This window comes from Heterodontus francisci, chromosome 38 (assembly GCF_036365525.1).
Source record: "Heterodontus francisci isolate sHetFra1 chromosome 38, sHetFra1.hap1, whole genome shotgun sequence".
Lineage (NCBI taxonomy): Eukaryota > Metazoa > Chordata > Chondrichthyes > Heterodontiformes > Heterodontidae > Heterodontus > Heterodontus francisci.
This window is the reverse complement of record NC_090408.1, coordinates 45,241,262-45,266,059: the sequence shown is the minus strand read 5'-3', so window position 1 is coordinate 45,266,059 and position 24,798 is coordinate 45,241,262. Positions and strand designations below refer to the sequence as shown.

Here is a 24,798-nt window from a genome sequence, read left to right as displayed (position 1 = left end):
ATGGTCTCATTTGAGGAACCTTCCAAGGTATCATCCCTTCTTACTGCAGTAATTGACTGCTTGATCAACAGTGCAATGCCACCTCCTCTTTTATCCCCTCCCCTGTCATGCCTGAAGATTCTATACCCTGGAATATTGAGCTGCCAGTCCTGTCCCTCCCTCAACCATGTCTCTGTGATAGCAATAATATCATCATCCCATGTGCTAGTCAACACCCTCAATTCATCCAAGAAACTAAAGCCTTCCCTCCTGCACGGTCTCCTCAGCCATGCATTCATCTGTTCTATCCTCCTATGGTCTACTCCTGCTATTTCTTGTGTTCTGTCGTATTTCTTTGATAATGGAAATAAAGCAAAAAAGGGTCCATATCAACTCTTTAAGACTTCACTAGTTCTGTTAATGCTATAACTGGAGTGTATTTTCACAACGTCTTAAAGGAACGTGAAGGTACTTAACAGCACTGCATTAGTTGTTTTTAATGTCTTTCATTTTTATGGTCTGTTGCATGTATTACAGATGAGTTATGTTCTTAGTATGCTTGAGCTATGGGAAAGAGGATAGGAAATTCAGTCATAATCCTTTTTAAAATTTGAACTTTACACTGATTTGAGTTAAAAAATGATTTAGTGGGGCAGTTGCCACAATGGAGTGCGACATTGATCTTTTCCGAAAGCTGAAATTATCTTCCTCAGCTTTTCCACTATAAAAAGATATTGACCGCAGGCCAGGTAATGGACAGGAAAAATTGGAGCAGAGTTACACCTGCAGCTGCTAGTTGGAGAATAACGCTGAAGGAAGTCCTGGGAGTTTCTTGGTGCAAGGATGTCAAAAAGGGCAGGAGAAAAGTTTTCATTCAAACAAAAATCTGAGTTGATGAAATGGATTTCCCATAAAAGAATTTTGTAATGCGTGCATTTTTAGCTTTCTATTGGTATTGCTCAGGGTTTTTTCAATGCAATGACACAAATTACCTTATTTTTAGCCCAGATATTTGAGAAGTTTGAATTTTGTTTTACCTCTTGAATTATAGGTGGCAAACATGTTTTACATTGTGGTTATTATGGCAGTGGTCTTACTGAGCTTCGGAGTTCCGAGGAAAGCAATTCTTTACCCACAGGAGATTCCATCCTGGGAGCTAGCAAAAGATATAGTCTTTCAGCCTTACTGGATGATATATGGTGAAGTATACGCATATGAAATTGATCGTAAGTAACCTTTTACAAATGTCTGAATATCTGAAAAGGTTCAAGTATTAGCTCAGCCTTCATTCCATATTCTCCACTCAGCATAGTGTAACTTAGCTTGAAAAGTTCTACGGAGACTAGGCCCATGAAAATAATTTTGATACTGCGGATAGTGCCAAATGTGGTCTACTTTTATATCTTCACAGAATCACAGAATTGTTGCAGCACAAAAGGAGGCCATTCATCCCATCATGTCTGCACTGGTTCTCCGAGTGAGCAATTAACTTAGTGCCATTCCCCTGCCTTCTCCCCATAACCCTGTACATTCTTCCTTTTCAAGTAGCTATCTAATTCCTTTTTGAATGCCTCATTTGAACCTGCCTCCACCGCACTCTCTGGAGTGCATTCCAAACCTTAACCACTCGCTGCATGGAAAAGTTTTTCCTCATCACCATTGCTGCTTCTGCCAATTACCTTTAAATCTGTGCCCTCCCATTTTCTATATTTTCACGAGTGGGGACAGTTTCTCCCTATCTGCTCTGTCCAGACTCCTCATGATTTTGAATACCTCTATCAAGGTGAGGTCTCAGAGGACTGGAGAATAGCCAATGTTGTTCCTTTGTTTAAGAAGGGTAGCAAGGATAATCCAGGAAATTATAGGCCGGTGAGCCTTACGTCAGTGTTGGGGAAATTATTAGAGAGGATTCTTCGGGACAGGATTTACTCCCATTTGGAAACGAACAAACTTATTAGTGAGAGGCAGCATGGTTTTGTGAAGGGGAGGTCGTGTCTCACTAATTTGATTGAGTTTTTTGAGGAAGTGACAAAGATGATTGATGAAGGAAGGGCAGTGGATGTTATCTATATGGACCTGAGTAAAGCCTTTGACAAGGCCCCTCATGGCAGACTGATACAAAAGGTGAAGTCACATGGGATCAGAGGGGAGCTGGCAAGATGGATACAGAACTGGCTCTGTCATAGAAGACAGAGGGTAGCAGTGGAAGGGTGTTTTTCTGAATGGAGGGATGTGACTAGTAGTGTTCCGCAGGGATCAGTGCTGGGACTTTTGCTGTTTGTAGTATATATAAATGATTTGGAGGAAAATGTAGCTGGTCTGATTAGTAAGTTTGCGGACGACACAAAGGTTGGTGGAGTTGCGGACAGTGATGAGGATTGTCAGAGGATACAGCAGGATATAGATCGGTTGGAGACTTGGGCGGAGAAATGGCAGATGGCGTTTAATCCGGACAAATGTGAGGTAATGCATTTTGGAAGGTCTAATGCAGGTGGGAAGTAGACAGTAAATGGCAGAACCCTTAGGAGTATTGACAGGCAGAGAGATCTGGGCATACAGGTCCACAGGTCACTGAAAGTGGCAACGCAGGTGGATAAGGTAGTCAAGAAGGCATACGGCATGCTTGCCTTAATTGGTCGGGGCATAGAGTATAAAAATCGGCAAGTCATGCTGCAGCTGTACAGAACTTTAGTTAGGCCACACTTAGAATATTGTGTGCAATTCTGGTCGCCACACTACCAGAAGGATGTGGAGGCTTTGGAGAGGGTACAGAAGAGGATTACCAGGATGTTGCCTGGTCTGGAGGGCATTAGCTATTAGGAGAGGTTGGATAAACTCGGATTGTTTTCACTGGAACGATGGAGGTGGAGAGGTGACATGATAGAGGTTTACAAAGTTATGAGCGGCATGGACAGAGTGGATAGTCAGAAGCTTTTTCCCAGGGTGGAAGAGTCAGTTACTAGGGGACGTATGTTTAAGGTGAGAGGGGCAAATTTTAGAGGGGATGTGCGAGGCAAGTTCTTTGCATAGAGGGTGGTGAGTGCCTGGAACCTGTTGCCGGAGGAGGTGGTGGAAGCAGATACCATAGAGACGTTTAAGAGGCATCTTGACAAATGCATGAATAAGATGGGAATAGAGGGATACGGACCCCGGAAGTGCAGAAGGTTTTAGTTTAGGCAGGCATCAAGATCGGCGCAGACTTGGAGGACCGAATGGCCTGTTCCTGTGCTGTACTGTTCTTTGATCTTCTCTCAGCCTTCTGTTCTCCAAGGAAAGCAGTCCCAACGTCTCCAATCTATTTGCATAAATGGTTCCAGGGATGAGGAACTTCATTCTCATGAATCTTTTCTGCACTCTCTACTACCATTTCAGGCAGTGTGTTGCAGACCCCCACCACACTCTGGGTGAAAAAACCCTTTCCTCATCTCCCCTCTAATGTTTCTACCAATGATTTTAAATCTATGTCCCCTAGTCACTGACCTCTCTCTAAAGGTAAATAGGCCCTTCACATCCACTCCATCCAGGTGTTACAACCACTCAGGACAAAGCCCCCAATCAGTATATATGATTCTGATCCGTGGTGGGAGCAACGCATTGTCAATTCAGTCCTGTCACTCCGTAGGTCACATCATATTTCTTTAAGCTTTCCAAATCGAAGAAAAAAGCAGTCAAATTGAACAATCTAATAACCCCCAAACAAAGCAAACCAAACCAGGTACTTTTAGATATCAACAAATTAACTATTTAAAAAAAAAACTAAAATCTTAAACCCTAGCAAGATAAACCAATATCTAAAGACCTTATAACTTCTCATTTAAAAATCTATCACCTGCATTTGCATACATATACTCTGTTTTAAATTAGCTGACCGAAAAAAATAAAATCTTTGCAAATTACATTCCTGATGAATGGTCTTCCAATACAACACAAAGTTCACTTGCAGTCTTCCAAGGTCTGATGAAAACAGAAGGCCCTTCCAAAGATAGGGGTTCAGTAGTTCGACTGTTGTCGTATTAAACTTTTTTCTTCCAGCAATGAACACAGCAGATATCAATTTGTTGTGAAAGAAAAAGCTTTTTCTTATTTTTTTCATGGAATTAATTTGGCTTGAAGCTTTGTAGAATTTTGAGAGAGAAATAACACAGCTTTTCTTCCTTCAGTTTAAATTGTCTTAGAGCTCTGTCTGCTGCTCAGCTAATTTTCAGAGTCAAAACTGCAACATTGAATCTCGTGTCCTCTCTTTCTGTGGCTGTTGCTTGGCAACCAGAATGCACTCTGGCTCACTGAGCCTCCGGAACCTTCTGCCTTGAAGATGTACTGATTATTTTTTACAGTCTTAAAGGCACACCGCAATATTTCCGAGGAGACACAAAAAAAAACACAGGACCGTGACACCTCCCTTCCCCCTGCCCCCACAGGCGAAATGAAACGCCCATCCCAAAATGCATTTCATTACAATGCAAAAAAGAGAAATTGAAAAAAACTAACACTTTTTCCCCGCATTTACACACCATTCACTCCACTAATAATTTACAGCATTTTCTTTATACCATCGCTATCTATAAAAGTTAACATGGTTAAATCCATGACAAAGCCTTGGCGATATCATTATTTTTCCCAGAAATACAATTCTCTAAAATGATAAGATTACAGCAATAAGTTCCATCAAAACATTTTTGGCTTTAAATTTTACAAAGGTTGTCCCAATTAGCCTATTTCCACCTTCCAAACATAGTCTCCCAGTTGTTTCATGTTTTCCTTCCAAGTGTTCCTATTGTCCATCACCTCAGCCAGGTGAACTGCACAGCTAGGAACACTGGCCACTGCTGGGTTCACTATTCTGAGAAGTTTCTCGAATACCCCTTAACCTGCGTGGCATCACTTGATACTGGAAAACCCCATCCGGTATAACAGAAGCCGATTTTTCCTTATCTTGGGGTGTCAAATGAATTTGACTGTATCCCTCCAACACATTTGTCTCATTAAGATACATGGTGTTGCCCACTCTGTCCATACAGTCTTTTAAATGAGAATTTGGGTAGGAGTCTGCCTTGGTTACTGCAGTGACTTTTCTATAGTCTATGCATGCTTGAGCCGACCCACCAGGTTTAGGCATCAAGACCACCTGCAAATGTCCTGACTAGGTTCAACTAAGCTGCCCTTCAGCATGCATTGGACTTCTGCTTCCACTTGAGCCTGTCTGTTTGGACCTAAGCAGCAAGGATGTGGTTTAAAGCAACGGTTCCCCCTATTGTGTGTAGCTAAGGTTGTACGTCCTGGCTTATCCCTACAAACTCTTTTAAACGTTGTGAAAAGCCTGGTTAGGTCTTCACAAAGGAGGACACAGATATCATACCAGAAATGTTGGGGAACACATGGCTTAGTGAGAGAGGGGAACTGTAAGGATTCAGTATTAGTAGAGAAATGGTGATGGGGAAATTGATGGAATTGAAGGTCGATAAATCCCCAGGGCCTGATGGTATGCATCTGAGAGTACGTAAGGAAGTGGCCCTGGAAATAGTGGATGCATTGGTGGTCATCTAAGATTCTGTAGACTCGGGAACAGTTCGAGGATGTAACTAGTAGAGCTGATGAGGGGGAGCCAGTGGATGTGGTTTATTTGTACTTTCAGAAGGCTTTTTGACAAAGTCCCACATAAGAGATTAGCGTGTAAAGTTAAAGCACATGGGATTGGGGATAGTGTATTGCGATGGATAGAAAATTGGTTGGCGGACAGGAAACAAAGAGTAGGGATAAATGGGTCTTTTTCCGAATGGCAGGCAGTGACTAGTGGGGTCCGGCAGGGATCAGTTCTAGGACCCCAGCTATTCACAATATTTATTAATGATTTAGATGAGGGAATTATATGTAATATCTCTAAATTTGCAGATGATACAAAACTGGGTGGGAGGGTGAGTTGTGAGGAGGATGCAGAGAAGCTTCAGGGTGATTTGGACAAGTTGAGTGAGTGGGCTAATGCAAGGCAGATGCAGTATAATGTGGATAAATGTGAGGTTATCCACTTTGGTAGCAAAAACAGAAAAGCAGATTATTATCTGAACGACTATAAACTGAGAGAGGGGAAAATATGCAGCAAGATCTGGGTGTTCTCGTACACCAGTCGCTGAAGGTAAGTATACAGGTGCAACAGGCAGTAAAAAAGGCAAATGGTATGTTGGCCTTCATAGTGAGAGGATTCGAGTACAGGAGCAGGGATGTCTTGCTGCAATTATACAAGGCCTTGGTGAGGCCACACCTGGAATATTGTGTGCAGTTTTGGTCTCCTTATCTGAGGAAGGATGTTTTTGCTATAGAGGGAGTGCAGCGAAGGTTTACCAGACTGATTCCTGGGATAGTGGGACTGACATATGAAGAGAGATTGAGTCAGTTAGGATTATATTCGCTGGAGTTCAGAAGAGTGAGGGGGGATCTCATAGAAACCTATAAAATTCTAACAGGACTTGGCAGGGTAGATGCAGGAAAGATGTTCCCGATGGTGGGGGAGTCCAGAAGCAGGGGTCATAGTCTAAGGATGCGGGATAAACCTTTCAGGACTGAGATGAGGAGAAATTTCTTCGCCCAGAGAGTGGTGAGCCTGTGGAATTCGCTACCACAGAAAGCAGTTGAAGCCAAAACATTGTATGTGTTCAAGAAGGAGTTAGATATAGCACTTGGAGCGAAATGGATCCAAGGATATGAGACGAAAGTGGAAACAGGTTACTGAGTTGGATGATCAGCCATGATCATAATGAATGGCGGAGCAGGCTCGAAGGGCCGAATGGCCTACTCCTGCTATTTTCTGTGTTTTACGTTTTGCCTCTAAGTGCAAAAGCATAATGTCTAATTTTCCGAGCCATTTTATATTTGCTAATCTGATAGTTGGAGGTTCAACTGAGAATTTCCTAGGCCTGCTTCTGCCTCATCCTCACTATCCTTTTCCTTTTGAAGAGTCCCGATTACCTGACCTACCTGTACTGGCTTATCCTCCTCCCTGCGATAATATTGCTTTAGCATATTGATGTGACACAACCGGTGGTTCTTCCGGCGATCAGGAGTCATAGAGTCATAGTTATACAGCACAGAAACAGGCACTTCGAACCACCGGATCCGTGTCGGCCATCAAGCTGATCTATTCCAATCCCATTTCCCAGCACTTGGCCCGTGGCCTTGTTTGCTATGGCATTTCAAGTGCTCATCTAAATACTACTAAAATGTTGTGAGGGTTCCTGCCCCTTAACTTAAATCTATGCCTCCTGGTTATTGACACCTCCGCTAAGGCAAAATGTTTCTTCCTTTCTACCCTATCGATGTCCCTCATAATTTTGTATACCTCAATCAGATCCCCCCTCAGCCTTCTCTACTCCAAGGAAAACAATCCTAGCCTATCAGTCTCTCTTCATAGCTGAAATGCTCCAGCCCAGGCAACATTCTGGTGAATCTCCTCTGCACCCTCTCCACTGCAGTCACATCCTTCCTATAGTGTGGTGCCCAGAACTGTACACAATACTCCAGCTGTGGCCGAACTAGCGTTTTATACGACTTCATCACAGCCTCCCTGCCCTTGCCTTTATTAGCCGAGGCATAGAATATAGGTATCCCATATGCCTTCCTAACCACCTTATCTATATGTGCTGCTGCCTTCAGTGATCTATGGACAAGTATACCAAGGTCCTTCTACCCTCTGTACTTCCTAGGGTCCTACCATCCATTGTATATTCATGTGCCTTGTTAGTCCTCCCAAAATGCATCACCCCCTCACACTTCTCAGGATTAAATTCCATTTGCCACTGCTCTGCCCATCTTACCAGCCCATCTATATAATCCTGTAATCTAAGGCTTTCCTTCTCACCATTTGCAACACCACCAATTTTCATGTCATCTGCGAACTTACTGATCATGCCTCCTATATTCACATCTAAATCATTAATGTGCACTACAAACAGCAAGGGTCCCAGCACCGATCACTGCGATATGCTGCTGGTCACAGGCTTCCAATCACAAAAACAACCCTCAACCATTACCCTCTGTCTCCTGCCACTGAGCCAATTTTGGATCCCATAGGCTCTTACCTTCTTGACCAGTCTCCCATGCGGGAACTTATCAAAAGCCTTACTGAAGTCCATGTAGACTACATCAACTGCTTTACCCTCATCTACACATCTAGTCACCGCCTTGAAAAATTCAATCAAGTTAGTTAGACATGATCTCCCCCGACAAAGCAATGCTGACTATCCTTGATTAATCCCTGCCTGTCCAAGTGGAGATTAATCCTGTCCCTCAGAATTTTTTCCAATAGTTTCCCAACCACTGATGTTAGACTCACTGGCCTGTAATTATCTGGCTTATCCCTGCTACCCTTCTTGAATAATGGTGCCACATTCGCTGTCCTCCAGTCCTCTGGTACCTCTCCTGTGGCCAGAGGGGATTTGAAAATTTGTGTCAGAGCCCCTGCAATCTCCTCCCTTGCCTCACATAACAAAGGGGTGTCAATCAAGTAATCTGCTGTACCAATTCTTTTGATCACTGTAAATGGACCACTGAATCATGCTTTTAATGGTTTTCCCTGTAACAGTAACAACACTAATACTCCATCCCCTGGTTGAGAATTGCGCGCTTTTGCATTGTATGTCCATTTCATCATATTGGCTTGGAATGCTTTAAGGTGTTCCTGAGCCACGCTGCAAGCTTTCACGAGCCTTTCCCAGAACACAGATAGATATTCCGGTATTGAAGATTCATTCTTTTGTTCCAAGAATCTGTCTTTTATAAGTTTTAGAGGACCTCTTACTTCATGTCCGTAAACCAATTCGAAAGGACTGAAGCCTGTAGACTCATTCAGTGGGTCTCTGGTGGCAAATAAAAGAACGTCTAGTCCTTTATCCCAGTCATGTGATATTCGTGACAGTATGTTCTAATCATTGTTCTGAGAGTTTGGTGAAACCTCTCTAAAGCTCCCTGTGACGGTAGGTAATATGCTGAAGATTTCAACTGTCTAATCCCCAAATTGCCCATGATGTCTTGAAATATCTTAGACATGAAATTAGGACCTTGATCTGATTGAACTTCAAGTGGTAACCCATATCTCGTAAAGAATTGGGTTAACTTTTCTACTATTCTAGCAGTAATTTTCCTCTAAGGAATGGACTCTGGAAATCGAGTAGTCATATCCATGATAGTAGGTATGTGTTGATGTCCCGCTTTTGTATTTGGCAAGAGTCCTACCGTCTGCCAATACCCTGCTAAATGGTTCCTCAATCACTGATATGGGAACTAATGGTGCCAGTTTTATGGTATGTGGTTTTCCTACCATTTGTCATGTCTTACAAAATTGTGTCTCATCCTTTGTAAGACCTGGCCAGTAATAATGTTGGCTTATGTGTGATTTGGTCTTCCGAATTCCCCTGTGTCTTGCAAAAGGAATGTCATGTGCTAACTTTAATCATCCTTGGCGATATTTAGGTGGTACCACTATCTGTTGGACAACTGTCTAGTCTTCGTCTGCAGGCCTATGAGACGGTCTCCATTTCCTCCTTTGTCAAGCTCTAGGAACAGCATCTCATTTTCCGATTAGGCACGCTACAGCCGACCGGACTTAATATTGTGTTCAATAACTTCAGAGCATGTCTGGCCCTTTATTTTTATTTTACTTTATTTTGTTTCATCTTTTTCTTGTTTACCATGTGCCTGCATACTGATTTTTTTCACGTTTGTGCTTTTGGCTTTGCTCATTCTGTCATTAACACTCTCTCTGCACTAATGCTTTGTTCTTCACATCGTTAGCACACTCTTTGCCTTTGCCCCATGGTCTCCTTGTCAGTTAATCTCTCCAGCGCTCTGCCCTATTACACACCTTCCCTTTTGTTCTCTCTTCTTTCACCACCCCTGCTTTATTTGTTTAAAACCTATTACATGTCTAACCGTTGCCAATTCTGATGAAAAGTCACTGACCCGAAACGTTAACTCTGCTTCTCTTCCCACAGATGCTGCCAGGCCTGCTGAGTATTTCCAGCACTTTCTGTTTCAGATTTCTAGCATTTGCAGTATTTTGCTTTTATTTTAGTGAACAAAAGATCAGTTCTTTATGGGATTAGCTCCCTTGTTGCATAAACATCAAAACTGGAGAATGATCAGAACCTTACTAATGGGTTATATAGGTATTGTGTAGAATAGTAATTATGCAATTCACTTGAAATATGAATACCAGAAGCAATTTTCTAAACCTCATGCAAGTCCCTGGATCAAAATTCAACCTCCAACTCTCTGCTATCTTTGGCTTTAAAAATCTCTCTCTATCACAAAGTAACTGCATTCTTGAGTGTCAAAGTCAAAGTGAGCAGCTTTCATAGAATGATGTGCTTTTTTGTGATGTTGGGGAATCATATTACAGTGGCTTCCCCACACCCTACCTTCTACAGCTCTGTATTGATGTTTAACCATTTGCCTCTGCCAGAAGAGTTTTATTGAAAGAAAGCACTTGTTACGCCAAGAAATCTTGTCTGATAAGACCGTTTAATAGATCATTCATTCTTTCTTCACAAAGCCTGTGCCAACAACACTGAAGATGGTGCAAAGCAACGTTGTGTCATTGGATCATGGATAACGCCATTTTTACAAGCAGTCTACCTCTTTGTACAGTACATCCTCATGGTGAATCTTCTCATTGCATTTTTCAAGTGAGTACATTCTTGTTTCCATCAATACCATATTAAAAAAATGTATGCACGCTTGTGTCAAATTTTTCCATTATCAATTTGAATGTCCACCTTTGTAATGGAAGCTAATGATGTCAATGTGTCACACTCCTCCCAGCAGAAGCACTGCAACCAATGTACTCTTTGTTCTTGGAATTTCTTCACTCAAAGGTTGTGAATCTTTGGAATTCTGTACTCCAGAGAACTGTGGATGCTCAGTCATTGAGTATATTCAAGACAGAGGTCGATGGATCTTTGGGTACTAAGGGAATTAAAGGACATGGGAATAGTGTGGGAAGGGAATTTGAGGTAGAAGATTAGCCACGATCTTGCAGACTCGGGCCAAATGGCCTACTCCAGCTCCTATTTCTTAAGTTCTTCACCTGCTATTGGCAGTCATGTTGCAGCTACTGTGATCTCACACTCTCTAATACCCTAAATACTTTTGTCTTTCCACCTATTCTCCTTTAAGACCCTCCTTTAAAACTCTCCTCTTTGACTAAGCTTTTGGTCACCCCCTCTTACTTTTCCTCAGTGTCAATTTTTCATGTAGCTCTGAAATGCTTTGGGTACTAAAGGAATGCAGCTGATTGTTGTACTGCATGCTTTGGTGCAGTGTAAAATATTCTTAACTTGCTTTTAAGAACATAACAAATAAGAGCAGGAGTAGGCCATTCAACCCTTCGAGCCTACTCTGCCATTCAATGAGATCACGACTGATCTTTACTTCAACGCCATTTTCCTGCACTACCCCCATATCCCTTGATGTTTTTAATATGTAGAAACCTGTTGATCTCCATCTTGAACGTACTCAATGACTAAATCTTCACAGCCCTCTGGGGTAGAGAATTCCAAAGATTCACCACTCTCTGAGTGAAGAAATTTCTCCTCATCCCAGTCCTAAATGGTCTGCCCCTTTCTGAGACTCTGTCCCCTGGTTCTAGACCCACCAGCCAGGGAAAACATCCTTCCTGCATCCACACTGTTGAGCCGTGTAAGAATATTGTATGTTTGAATGAGATCACCACTCGTTCTTCTAAACTCTAGAGAATAATGATCCAGTCGACTTAATCTTGCCTCAAAGGGCAATCCCTCCATCCAAGGAATCAGTTTGGTGAGTCTTCGTTGCACTCCCTCTATGGCAAGTATATCTTTCCTTAGATAAGGAGATCAAAAACTGCACACAATACTCCAGGTGCAGTCTTACCAAAGCTCTATATAATTGCAGTAAGACATCTTTACTCCTGTACTCAAATTCTTTTGTAATAACGGCCAACAAGCCATTTGCTGTCTTAATTGTTTGCTGTACCTGCATATTAGTTTTATATAGAATTTTTAATGTAGAAAACCCAAGGCATGTGTGAAAATGGACATCTAGCCAATAAATGAGAGATTAGATGGGATGAGAAAAGCTTGGGCAAACAGATGAGTTTAAGAGTATGTTTGAGAGCAAGGTGTTGGAATTTCAGGAAGTGAGAAGTGAGAGCTAGGCAGTTGACGGCACAGTGTGAAGAGAGGGGGGATTCACAAGGCGACATCTGATTTATGATTGGGTCATCAATCTAAAAGCTAGCATTTAATTAGTCAATAAGTTTGAGATTTGAGCACCACCTAATGTTTAACCCTTTAAATTACAAGGCACTGTTTTTGATGTCATGTTCAGTTAAACTTTTCCAAATGCATTATGAATATGTCCTAAAGCTTCTCAAATGTTTAAATAGCCATTACTTTTAATATGCAAAATTATAGTAAATAGTGGAAATAATTTTCTTTCCTATCTTTCAGCAATGTTTATTTCCAAGTGAAGGCCATTTCAAACATTGTATGGAAATATCAACGGTACCACTTTATCATGGCATATCATGAAAAACCTGTTCTACCACCTCCTCTCATCATCCTCAGCCACTTTGCTCTATTGATCTCTCGCGTTTGTCGACAAGGAAGGAAACATGATCGAGGTCAAGGCGGGCCAAGTAAGAGCTTTCAGAATGCCAACTGTGCACAGTAGCTGAATGTGTTTTCCTGCAGTTTGTATTTGACTTGCAAACACCTGTTGGCATCACAGTGTTGGTTCTGGGAAGACCATTATTCACGTGCCTCCACAATTGACATCTTGGAACTTGGGCTCCTATATAAATCTTGGCATATCTTCAGTGTTAGTTTTGCCTTATTGCCCAATCCTCCCCTTTTCCCGTAAGCATACAGTTTGGTCATACTGATTTTGTTTGATATCTTCTTTCAGCAGAATTTTCTTTTTAGTTAGTAGTTTCACAGATTTTTTTCCCCATGTTTTTCTCTTTTCCCCCCCCCCCCCCCACCCACAAAAATAAGAATATGTTTATCCGTTTTAGCTTCTAGAAGTTGGGTAACAGCCTCAGTGACTGGCCTTCAATTTTTGAAGTGACTAGTGGGGTACCGCAGGGATCAGTGCTAGGACCCCAGCTATTCACAATATATATTAATGATATAGATGAGGGAATTAAATGTAATATATCCAAGTTTGCAGATGACACCAAGCTGGGTGGGAGTGCGAGCTGTGAGGAGGATGCAGAGAAGCTCCAGTGTGATTTTGGACAGGTTGAGTGAGTGGGCAAATACATGGCAGATGCAGTATAATGTGGATATATGTGAGGTTATCCACTTTGGAGGCAAAAATAGGAAGGCAGATTATGGTCCAAATGGCGATAGATTGGGAAAGAGGGAGGTGCAGCGAGACCTGGGTGTCCTTGTGCACCAGTCGCTGAAAGTAAGCATGCAGGTGCAGCAGGCAGTTAAGAAGGCAAATGGTATGTTGGCCTTCATAGCGAGAGGATTCGAGTACAGGAGCAGGGATGTCTTGCTGCAATTATACAGGCCTTGGTGAAACCACACCTTGAGTGTTGTGTGCAGTTTTGGTCTCCTTATCTGAGGAAGGATGTTCTTGCTATGGAGGGAGTGCAGCGAAGGTTCACCAGACTGATTCCTGGGATGGCAGGCCTGACGTATGAAGAGAGATTGGGTCGATGAGGCTTGTATTTGCTAGAGTTTAGAAGAATGAGAGGGGATCCCATAGAAACCTACAAAATTCTAACAGGACTAGATGCAGGAAGGATGTTCCTGATGGCGGGGGAATCCAGGACCAGAGGTCACAGTCTAAGGATAAAGGGAAGCCATTTAGGACTGAAGAGATTTCTTCACCCAGAGAGTGGTGAACCTGTGGAATTCTCTACCACGGAAAGCAGTTGAGGCCAAATCATGAAATATATTCAACAAAGAATTAGATTTCGTTCTTGTGGCTAAAGGGATCAAGGGATACAGGGAGAAAGCAGGAACAGGGTACCGAGTTTAGATGATCAGCCGTGATCGTATTGAATGGCGGAGCAGGCTCGAAGGGCCGAATGGCCTACTGCTATTTTTCCATGTTTCTATGTGACTGGCCTTCAATTTTGGTGTTCTTCTGTGCTGAGGATGTCCTGTCCTTCCTTTGCCAGTATGGTTAAAAACTTACCCTGAGCATTAACCTACATTCTAATTTCAATGATTATTAGCCCACAGGTTGTCAGATTCATATGACAGGATTTTGAAGATTTCTAAATTAAAATTAATAAATCTACTTTCTGTTGCAACTTGTGTATGACTTTGCAAATTCCTACAGATCTCATCTGCCTATCCGGTTTCTTTCAGAATTGTTTGTAAGTGAGGATGACCAGAAAAAATTGCATGACTTTGAAGAACATTGTGTGGAAAAGTACTTTCATGAGAAGGAAGATCGCTTTCATTCAGGGAGTGAGGAAAGAATTCGGTTGACCTCTGAAAGGTAAAGGTTTTAATTTTATAGAACCATAGTACCACTAGTAGCACTTCTGGAAAATGTGAACCTAGGTTTTGATCCAGATTAGTAATGTGCACAGTTATCAAACTCTCATCTCCACTCTCTTCATATACAGTGAATTATTTTGAAGTGCAGTGGCTTGTGCAGGCAAATCTGGTTGCCATTTCTGCATAGCAAGGGCTATAAATGCAAAGAGATGAAAAGTTAGTTCATCCATTCTGGAGGTGGATGTTGGCTGGAAATGAAGAATTCCTGCTCTTCAAATTGTATGGGATCTTTAATAGTCATTAGAACAGACAAAGGCCCTGCTTTAATGTCTCATCTGGTGGTCACAATTTCCAATACAGAAATGGAATATTGAAAAGTTTGTTTAATAACTTTATTAAAATTGTATTCATTTGAAGTTTGACTTATAACAATCTTGATGGCAATGCCTCCTTGCTGAGATCAACTGTGCATCCCCAATATGAGTGATGAAACACTAACTTTTTCCAAAGGGGTAGTGATGATTTTCCAGAAGGAATTAAAAGATGCAAAGGTTGAAGCCCATAATCTAAACATTGCTTGTGTTTCATAACTGCTTTTTTTTTAATAGAATCATAGAATGGTTACAGCACAGAAAAAGGTCATTTGGCTTGTCATGTCTGTACCAGCTGTCTAAGAGCTACTTGACTAGTCCCACTCTTATCTTTTTCCCATAGCCCTGCAAGTTTTTTCTTTTCAGGTGCTTATTCCCTTTTGAAAACCATGATTGAATCTGCCTCCACCACACACTCAGGCAGTGCATTCCAGATATGGTTCTTATGTATTATACTGTACTAGCTACTTTACACTATGGTAAAGCAGCAGGGCTAAAGCTGAGATTTTAATTGGTAAGATTTCCTGGATATTGCATATTTTTACTGTGAAGTAGCAATAAAGCACATAGGGTGCTGAGTTCTATTCAACAAATTAGTTGAATTCAAATATTCAGAGTGTCAAAACCCCAGTCAAACCACATTTGGGATACTGCGCACACATCTGGCTGCTGCAGTGTAAGAAGAGTTTTCTCCAGCTAAACATTGGGATGACAGAAGCCGTAAGCTAAGTGCCCCTCCCTGCCACTACGTTTGAATCAGACTGTTTGTTTGTTGCTGAAGAGGATGTAATAGCTACACATTGAGCTTTTGACCCTATATCCTCGCCATCATAAAGGCTCCTTACTTCCACCTCTAACATCACCCCATCCCAATCTGCCCCTATTGCAGTTCATCTGGTGTTGAAACCCTTATCCATGCCTGTGTTCCCTTCAGATTTGACTCTTCTAATGCTCTGCTGACCAGCTTCCCATCCTCCATCCTCCCTCTGTAAACCTCAGCTCATCCAAAACTCTTGCTCCCTGTATCCTATCCCACACCAAGTCCGGCTACTCTATATAAATAAAAACAAGAAATGCTGGAACCATTCAGCAGGTCTGGCAGCATCTGTGGAAAGAGAAGCAGAGTTAACGTTTCGGGTCAGTGACCCTTCTTCGGAACTGCTAATCTATTCTGTTCTTGCCAACTTACATTGGCTGCTCACCCCTCCAATGTCTTCTCCTTTAGTGCAATGTTCACCTCTGAAGCATCTTGAGGTTTTTTCTATGATAAAGGTGCTATATAAATACAGTTTGTTGTATTTCAACCTGACACAGATACTCAAATAATTTAGTTTAATATAAAGTAATTGAATTAATACTTCTGTTCTTTCTCCTTAGAGTTGAAAATATGTCCATCCAATTAAAAGAAGTAGGTGACCGTGTAAATTATATAAAGCGTTCATTGCAAACATTGGACGGTCAAATTGGGCACCTGCAGGACCTGTCGGCTCTTACAGTGGACACATTGAAAGCACTTACTGCTCAGAAAGCTTCTGAAGCCACAAAGGTGCACAATGAAATTACTCGAGAGCTTAGCATTTCAAGAAATCTGGGAGATAATCTTTCTGATGTGCCACTCAAAACTTCACTAAAAAAGAAGCACAGCATTGGAACATATTTTGGCTCCTCTTTTTCTCAGCAAGGGTTGGACACTGGTGATTCTATCTGTGCTGATGGTTCTCTTCAAGGCTACGTTAACACTTCCCAAAGAGAGGTGTTATGCAGGAAATTTGGTCAAGATTTGCTTCCAGGTTCCCAGAGGAATGAACTGAAAGTTCAAGAGGCTGGTTCCTCAGGTTGTGCCTTATTTCCAAATGCAGCATCTCCCTCTGAACTTCGACATAGAAGCCATATTGGACTGGGGAAGACCCAATCCCTGACCAGTGATCAGAAACCAGGAAAGTCGTTCCACAGCATACCAAATCTCTCCTCCCCATCTGCCAAATTTTTTGTTAGTACCCCATCTCAGCCAAGTGGCACAAGCCAGCTGGAGCTTGTGCCAGATTCAGTCGACTCAGTTAAAACTGGTATAGATGCTGATGGCAGTTCTGTTGAATTTGGGGCCTTTGTTGGTAAGTATAGTGAAGTTGTTTGTACTTTACCTGAAGAAATTTGCTGCTGTCCTTCTCATCCTGCTTGCAGCTTCTGTTGCCATGCTACCACCACAGCTTGCTTTGAGACTGAAGGATATTTCAACCATGCATTCATTGACACTGAGAGTAGCACAGACACTGACAACAGTAATGACCGAAGCACTGAATACAATCTGAGCACTATGCACGACTTTGAGAACCAGTTTGAAAAGAGAGGACCTCTGCGAGCAGGCAACTTGGCTTCAGCCACCATATCCAATAAAGAAACCCATGAACAATTCAGAAAAGGGCAAAGGGATTTGGACGATTACTTCATACAGGCTATCGAATTGCGAGGTCAACATATTAATATTGGGAACTGTGCAGGACTGCTGAGTGACCTGTGGAACAAAACCCAGTTGAGAGGTTTGAGCTCCTGTACCACTGTAACTTTGCGGGACTTCTGCTGGTTGCAGGTGACTTCACTGTTGGTGCATTGCTTGGGCCTCTCCTTGGTATTATTTGCCCTTTTTCTCCTATATTTTGGTTGCCACAATAAGGCACCAGTGCTGAATTCTGTTTCCCCAGCTTAGTAACACTATATAATCTATTCGAATGTCTCAGATTTGTACCTCAGACCTATACTTGGTTTTCAGCAATTTTAAGCATTTCTATACTTTGGCCATTGTCCAACTGACCTTTTTGAAATCATGATAGTTAGATGGGCCTAAATGGTGGGGTATACGGTTTGATGAAGTTAGCTGAAAACCTTTTGTTTGAACTTTGTACCCTGTTTTGTGTTGAAGTTAAACATCCAAATTCACATTCAATAATTAGCAAATTTTTAAACTCAAATTCAGTGAAGTGAATGTTGGTCTGATTTATCGTGGGTTTTTTTTTAAAGAAACACATTTTCCTGCTTTCCATTTTGACATCTAAAAGGTGTCAAAATAAAGTTGAGCATCACCAATCAGTGGAAGCCAAGTTATATTCTACTCTGATGAAAGCAAAATACTGCAGATGCTGGAAATCTGAAATAAAAACAAATGCCGGAAATTTTCAGGTCTGGCAGCATCTGTGGAGAGAGAAACAGAGTTAATGTCATCAGATGAAGGGTCATTGACCTGAAACGTTAACTCTGCTTCTCGCTCCACAGATGCTGCCAGACCTGCAGAGTATTTCCAGCATTTATTGTTTTTATATTCTACTCAGTCTTGCTTATGTGAATGGGAAATCAAATGATAGCTTAATTGGAATCTATATGTTGATTGGAGCATACACAATTAGAACATTAAATGTTTAAGCCAACTGGTGTAAGATGAATATTTCTAAAAAAATATTTTTATTTGTGAAATAAGGTTTAGTTTTCCAATTATATTGCAGTCTATTGTGCCTATTATTGGGGTTATAGCGTGTGAGGTCAGATCAGAAACGTTTCAAAATTGCATGTACTTTACTAACATTTTGTAATGTCAGTTTGTTAGCATCCGCAAAATGAATTTTGTATTCATCTAAATATATGTCTACTTTAGGCCACAAGGACAACTTGGAGCTCCCAAAGTCAGGGACAAGGGAAACAATGAAGTTGAAAGAGCAGAAATCAGCTATGGGAGTCGTTCATGATTTGGTACGTTTTGAGATGTACTTTATTTTCCCCCTTTTTTCATATTGTTCCTCTATGAAATGTATATTAATACCTCCTGTCTTTACTAGGGAGTTCATCATGGTGACCATCATTTGAGAGCAGTGAATTCTTATGCTGGATTTGCTGAGCTTCATGGCGATCATTTGACTTCTGGAGCACCTGCTCATGCAGTTTCTTGTAAGTTTTCAACTCTCCGTGGTGGACTGCTGTACAGTCCTGCTTTGGGGTGCCTGGTACTGACATTACCAACAAGCATTAGAAGCCCTGCTTCATCTCTGAATGCTTAATAATTGCAAGTATGGTTGTTTGTGGTCAACTTTCTCAGACCTCAGGTTTTTGCTGCAAAAGCTAAATAACTATGATCTAAACTGGACTGTTTTACGGTAGCACTGTAAATTACATGAGAGTGGCAGAACACAAATCTCCCGAAGTGGTCAGTTCTTGATCTCCACCTACCATTTCTAATGGTAAAATTGAAGGCCAAGTTGGCCCATATTACATTTGTGCAATTCTCGTGGCTTACACTTTGTAGAGCACCAAAATTAAGTCTTTATCCAGCCTCCCTGATGGGAAATGGTAAATAAATCTAAATCAGAAGAACAGATGCATACAGTCTATTTTATTGATATTTGAGTACATCAGGCCAAATTGGTAATATCCTAATGTGATCCCTCTGTCATTCCGCACAAGATGTGAACTTGACTAGTCTGCTTCATTAATGTGCCATGGATAGAAACAGAACATTTCCTTCAACAAGACAGCAACTAACTTGAACTTATACACCCTGTGCATAAAAGGAACTGCTCCAAAGAACTCCAAACCATAACTTGATCAAAAATGACCCAACACTCCCCGCTGAACAGATGCCCCTTCTGTGGTTGATCTGGGGCTGAGCAGGGGTTGATGCGCTTTCCTGTTCCTGAATGTAGATCTGATGCCAGAGAGTAACTCAAGTTCAGTATTGGTTGGCCTTAGCAGCTGATGGGAGGTGAACCCACCGAATATGCAATCCTTTCCTGATTGGGAGACTCCAGGAGGGTATTTTTCCAGCAACAGAGCTGAGAATGAGAGATCAACATTTTTGTCTTTTTGGAGCAGAAAGAGTACTTCAAGTTAAACATATTTTGCCCCTTTGCCTGGAATATTCCAGTTTGTACGTTAAATTTGCAATTGAATAGTATTGAAAGACTTAATGTACTGCAGCAGGTAGGTAGTTTTGTAACGAGCAAGGGCAGATAAAATATAAGCACTAAAATAAAAGCAAAATACTGCAGATGCTGAAAAATGTCTGTCCTGAGTACAAATTAATCACGAAAATTTGATTTACATATGTGGCTTTGAATCTGATGACCTTTTACTATGAATGTATGTCTGTGTATACTTAAAATATTGCTGAAAATAGAGATCTTTTGTCGAAGCTTTTAATCTTGTACTCATCAGGACAATTCGCAAGAATGCCGATGTAAGGGAAGCAACAAATTTATACTGTATGAGAAGAGAGTGCTGTGTGGCACATTTGCGTGTACTGGAAGCTACATATTAATACACAGGGCCCTGTTCTTTGCCGATAGAAAGAACATGTACAAACTTTGTGCCTGTTTCAGTTAAACAAAATAAGTGACAGCCATTTGCTGATTCATTCCGCAGAGGCAATGCCTTGACCAATCAGAGTCAAGCTGCCTGGTTTAAATTTCAAACAAAGCTTGGCAGTTAACTGTCAGTCACCATAAACTGGTGCATTCTCCATGGCAATGCCTCTACCAATCAAAGTCCACTTGCCAACCCATCAGCGCACTCATACAGTATAAATTTGTTGTTTTCCCTTGGTATTTTTGTGAATTGTCCTGATGAGTGAAAGACGAAAAGCTTCGACAAAATGTCTCTATTTTTAGCAATACTCCAGTTCTGTACTACCAAACGACGACACTTAAAAATATTTGGTTAGCATATCTGCGCCCATTACTATTGTGTACAGGATGTTCAGTGTTTACCTTATACAGTGTCTGTCAAATTATGTTTGATCTGCTGAAAGAAGGTCACTGAAGTGCTTTGACATTAGGAAGTTTATTAGCGTGTGAACTGTTTGGATATAGGCCAATGTACATTAGAGTCTTTCGGTTCCTTCCTCCAGCTTTAAAGATGAGCATATCCTCATGACTATATTGAAGCCCTTTACAATAAGAACAGTCTTAGTATTAACTTTAATCTGCTTTTTCTGTTTACTTCAGTACAAGGTAGGGGTGTTAAAGACTGGATCAGGGCCTCAGCTGAAGACGTAACATTCCACCGAGAGGATTCAAAGGCTTTCCTGCTGGTCAGTCTGATTTTGTGCCTGTTATCAAATAATATATTTTATTCCTGGAATGTGGGCATCACTGGCAAAGCCAGCATTTGTCGCCCATCCCTAATTATCCTTGAGGTGGTGGTGAGCCACCTTGTTGAACCACTACAGTCCATGTGGATTATAGTTATTCATTGATTTTTTTGATATAACTGAGGAGCTTGCTTCAAAGGACCGTTAATAGTCGAGCACATTGCTGTGGGTCGGGAGTCACATTTGCTAGACCAGAAAGTCCAGATTTATTTAATTAGCTGAATTTAAATTCACCAACTGCCATGGTTGGATGACCTCTGGATTGCTAGTCCAATAACATAACTGCTGTCAAACACATGCTCATTAACAATGTTTGATTAACTAGTGGAAAGTAAACTTTATGAATATCCATTTTAAAGGCAATACAGAATGTTGATATCCCTGCATAGAATTTACAGCAATGAAATGGGCCATTTGGCCCAGCCAGTCTCAGTATTTATGCTTGTGGTAGCAAGTTTCACATTCTCACCATTCTTTGGGTGAAGAAGTTTCTCCTAAATTCTTCATTGGATTTTATGAGTGACTATCTTGTATTTATAGCCCCTAGTTTTGAATTTTAAAGGGAAATGATTAAAAGGACAAGTTATTTCTTCAACATTATAAAATGCCTCTTATATTGTCTTTATTAATTCTTAAGCATAATATTTCAAATGTTTAGATTCTCCAATAGAGCTGCAAGCCACTCAGTTCCACACCCATTGGTGAATACCCGACATTAGTCTGGAGTTGCACCTCTGTACTTTTGCTTTTGTTGGCAGAAACGTAGTGTTGTGCATAAGGAAAAGAGTCAGTGCTGCTTTATGTTTACTTTGACCTGTCCAAAGCTGTGCACTGAATTAGATTTTCCCTGTGTAGCCTGAGCTGAAATTTGTTTATCATATTTCTGTAAGGTTAAATTCAGCATTTTTGCTTACAACAATAAAATAATAGTCTGAAACTAGTCAGGTTAGCTTTAGAGATTTGAAGTATTAATTGCTAAGCAACAGTAGGGTAAATTTATATACATTCTCAAGCATTTCACTCTGTTGACATGACTCGGTTGTGATACCTTGGAAGCCAGGTGTTGTGTAAAAATAGTATTCTGGTTCAAATGACACGCAAATTCTCTTTATGGGAGTGACTGGTGGTCCTGAATTTGAGAGAATATCAAGTGCAAGAAGTCTGACCAGCTGACACCAATAGTTTGTTTCTACTATGTTCTCAACATTTTTGGTACAGTTGCAAGGGCTGTCACACTATGGTCTATTTTATTAAGATTTTCCCAAGTCCTGATGCTGCTTTGGTTGAAATTCTCTTGGTCAATCTAGCATTGTTGTTGATACTGTTGGCTGAATTTGAGGCTTGTAAATCCTGCTATAATGCGTAAGAGTCTTGTGGTCATTCTTACGAAATAATTCTTTTTATTCATTCATGGGATGTGGGCGTCACTGGCTATGCCAGCATTTATTGCCCATCTCTAATTGCCCTTGAGAAGGTGGTGGTGAGCTGCCTCCTTGAACCGCTGCAGTCTGTGAGGTAGGGACACCCACAGTGCTGTTAGGAAGGGAGTTCCAGGATTTTGACCCAGCGACAGTGAAGGAACGGCAATATAGTTCCAAGTCAGGATGGTGTGTGACTTGGACGGGAACTTGCAGGTGGTGAGCATCTGCTGCTCTTGTCCTTCGAGGTGGTAGAGGTCACGGATTTGGAAGGTACTGTCAAAGGAGCCTTGGTGCGTTGCTGCAGTGCATCTTGTAGATGGCACACACTGCTGCCACTGTGCGTCGGTGGTGGAGGGAGTGAATGTTTGTGGATGGTGTGCCAATCAAGCGGGCTGCTTTGTTCTGGATGGTGTCGAGCTTCTTGAGTGTTGTTGGAGCTCAACCATCCAAGCAAGTGGAGAGTATTCCATCACACTCCTGACTTGTACCTTGTAGATGGTGGACAGATCCTGGGCAGTCAGGAGGTGAGTTACTCGCCTCAGGATTCCTAGCCTCTGACCTGCTCTTGCAGCCACGGTATTTATATGGTTACTCCAGCTCAGTTTCTGGTCTATGGTAGCCCCTAGGATGTTGATAGTGGGGGATTCAGCAATGGTAATGCCATTGAATGTCATGGGGAGATGGTTAGATTCTCTCTTGTTGGAGATGGTCATTGCCTGGCACTTGTGTGGTGCAAATGTTACTTGCCACTTATCAGCCCAAGCCTGGATATTGTCCAGGTCTTGCTGCATTTCTACACAGACTGCTTCGGTATTTGAGGAGCCGCAAATGGTGCTGAACATTGTGCAATCATCAGCGAACATCCCCACTTCTGACCTTATGATTGAAGGAAGGTCATTGATGAAGCAGCTGAAGATGGTTGGGCGTAGGACACAACCCTGAGGAACTCCTGCAGTGATGTCCTAGAGCACAGGTGATTGACCTCCAATAACCATAACCATCTTCCTTTGCGCTAGGTATGACTCCAACCAGCAGAGAGTTTTCCCCCGATTCCCATTGACTCCAGTTTTGCTAGTGCTCCTTGATGCCATACTCGGTCAAATGCTGCCTTGATGTCAAGGGCAGTCACTCTCACCTCACCTCTTGAGTTCAGCTCTTTTGTCCATGTTTGAACCAAGGCTGTAATGAGGTCAGGAGCTGAGTGGCCCTGGCTGAACCCAAACTGAGCATCACTGAGCAGGTTATTGCTAAGCAAGTGCTGCTTGATAGCACTGTTGATGACACCTTCCATCACGACTGATGATTGAGAGTAGACTGATGGAGCGGTAATTGGCCGGGTTGGACTTGTCCTGCTTTTTGTATACAGGACATACCTGGGCAATTTTCCACATTGCCGGGTAGATGCCAGTGCTGTGGCTATACAGGAACAGTTTGGCTAGGGGTGCGGCAAGTTCTGGAGCACAGGTCCTCAGTACTATTGCCAGACTGTTGTCAGGACCCATAGCCTTTGCAGTATCCAGTGTCTTCAGTCGTTTCTTGATATCGCGCAGAGTGAATCGATTTGGCTGAAGTCTGGCATCTGTAATGCTGGGACTTCAGGAGGGGGCCGCGATGGATCATCAGCTTGGCACTTCTGGCTGAAGATTGTTGCAAATGCTTCTGCCTTATCTTTCGCACTGATGTGCTGGACTCCCCCATAATTGAGGATGGGGATATTTGTGGAGCCACCTCCTCCAGTTAGTTGTTTAATTGTCCACCACCATTCACGGCTGGATGTGGCTGGACTGCAGAGCTTAGATCTGATCTGTTGGTTATGGGATCGCTTTGCTCTGTCTATTGCATGCTGCTTATGCAGTTTGGCATGCAAGTAGTCCTGGGTTGTAGCTTCACCAGGTTGACACCTCATTTTGAGGTATGCCTGGTGCTGCTCCTGGCATGCCCTCCTGCACTCTTCATTGAACCAGGGTTGGTCTCCTGGCTTGATGGTAATGGTAGAGTGGGGGATATGCCGGGCCATGAGGTTACAGATCGTGGTTGAGTACAATTGTGCCGCTGCTGATGGCCCACAGCGCCTCATGGATGCCCAGTTTTGCATTGCTAGATCTGTTCGAAATCTATCCCATTTAGCATGGTGGTAGTGCCACACAACACGATGGACGGTATCCTCAATGTAAAGGTGGGACTTTGTCTCCACAAGGACTGTGCAGTGGTCACTCCTACCAATACAGTCATGGATAGAAGCATCTGCGGCAGGCAAGTTGGTGAGGACGAGGTCAAGTATGTTTTTCCCTCGTGTAGGTTCCCCCACCAGCTGCCGCAGACCCAGTCTAGCAGCTATGTCCTTTAATACTCGGCCAGCTCGGTCAGTAGTAGTGCTACTGAGCCACTCTTGGTGATGGACATTGAAG

At 42.1% G+C, this 24,798-nt stretch overlaps 1 protein-coding gene across 6 annotated transcripts in view; it reads left to right on the top strand.

The window, feature by feature from the left end:
* Positions 1–24,798, top strand: part of trpm7 (transient receptor potential cation channel, subfamily M, member 7) — a 208,811-nt gene that overhangs the window by 127,763 nt on the left and 56,250 nt on the right. For all 6 annotated transcript variants that reach the window (XM_068018326.1, XM_068018322.1, XM_068018325.1 and 3 more), the window contains 8 exons: positions 1,031–1,205; positions 10,520–10,652; positions 12,456–12,643; positions 14,334–14,466; positions 16,217–16,950; positions 18,483–18,577; positions 18,664–18,772; positions 20,824–20,909. In XM_068018326.1, the coding sequence (XP_067874427.1) occupies positions 1,031–1,205; positions 10,520–10,652; positions 12,456–12,643; positions 14,334–14,466; positions 16,217–16,950; positions 18,483–18,577; positions 18,664–18,772; positions 20,824–20,909 (1,653 nt within the window). The remainder of the gene's footprint in view (positions 1–1,030; positions 1,206–10,519; positions 10,653–12,455; positions 12,644–14,333; positions 14,467–16,216; positions 16,951–18,482; positions 18,578–18,663; positions 18,773–20,823; positions 20,910–24,798) is intronic.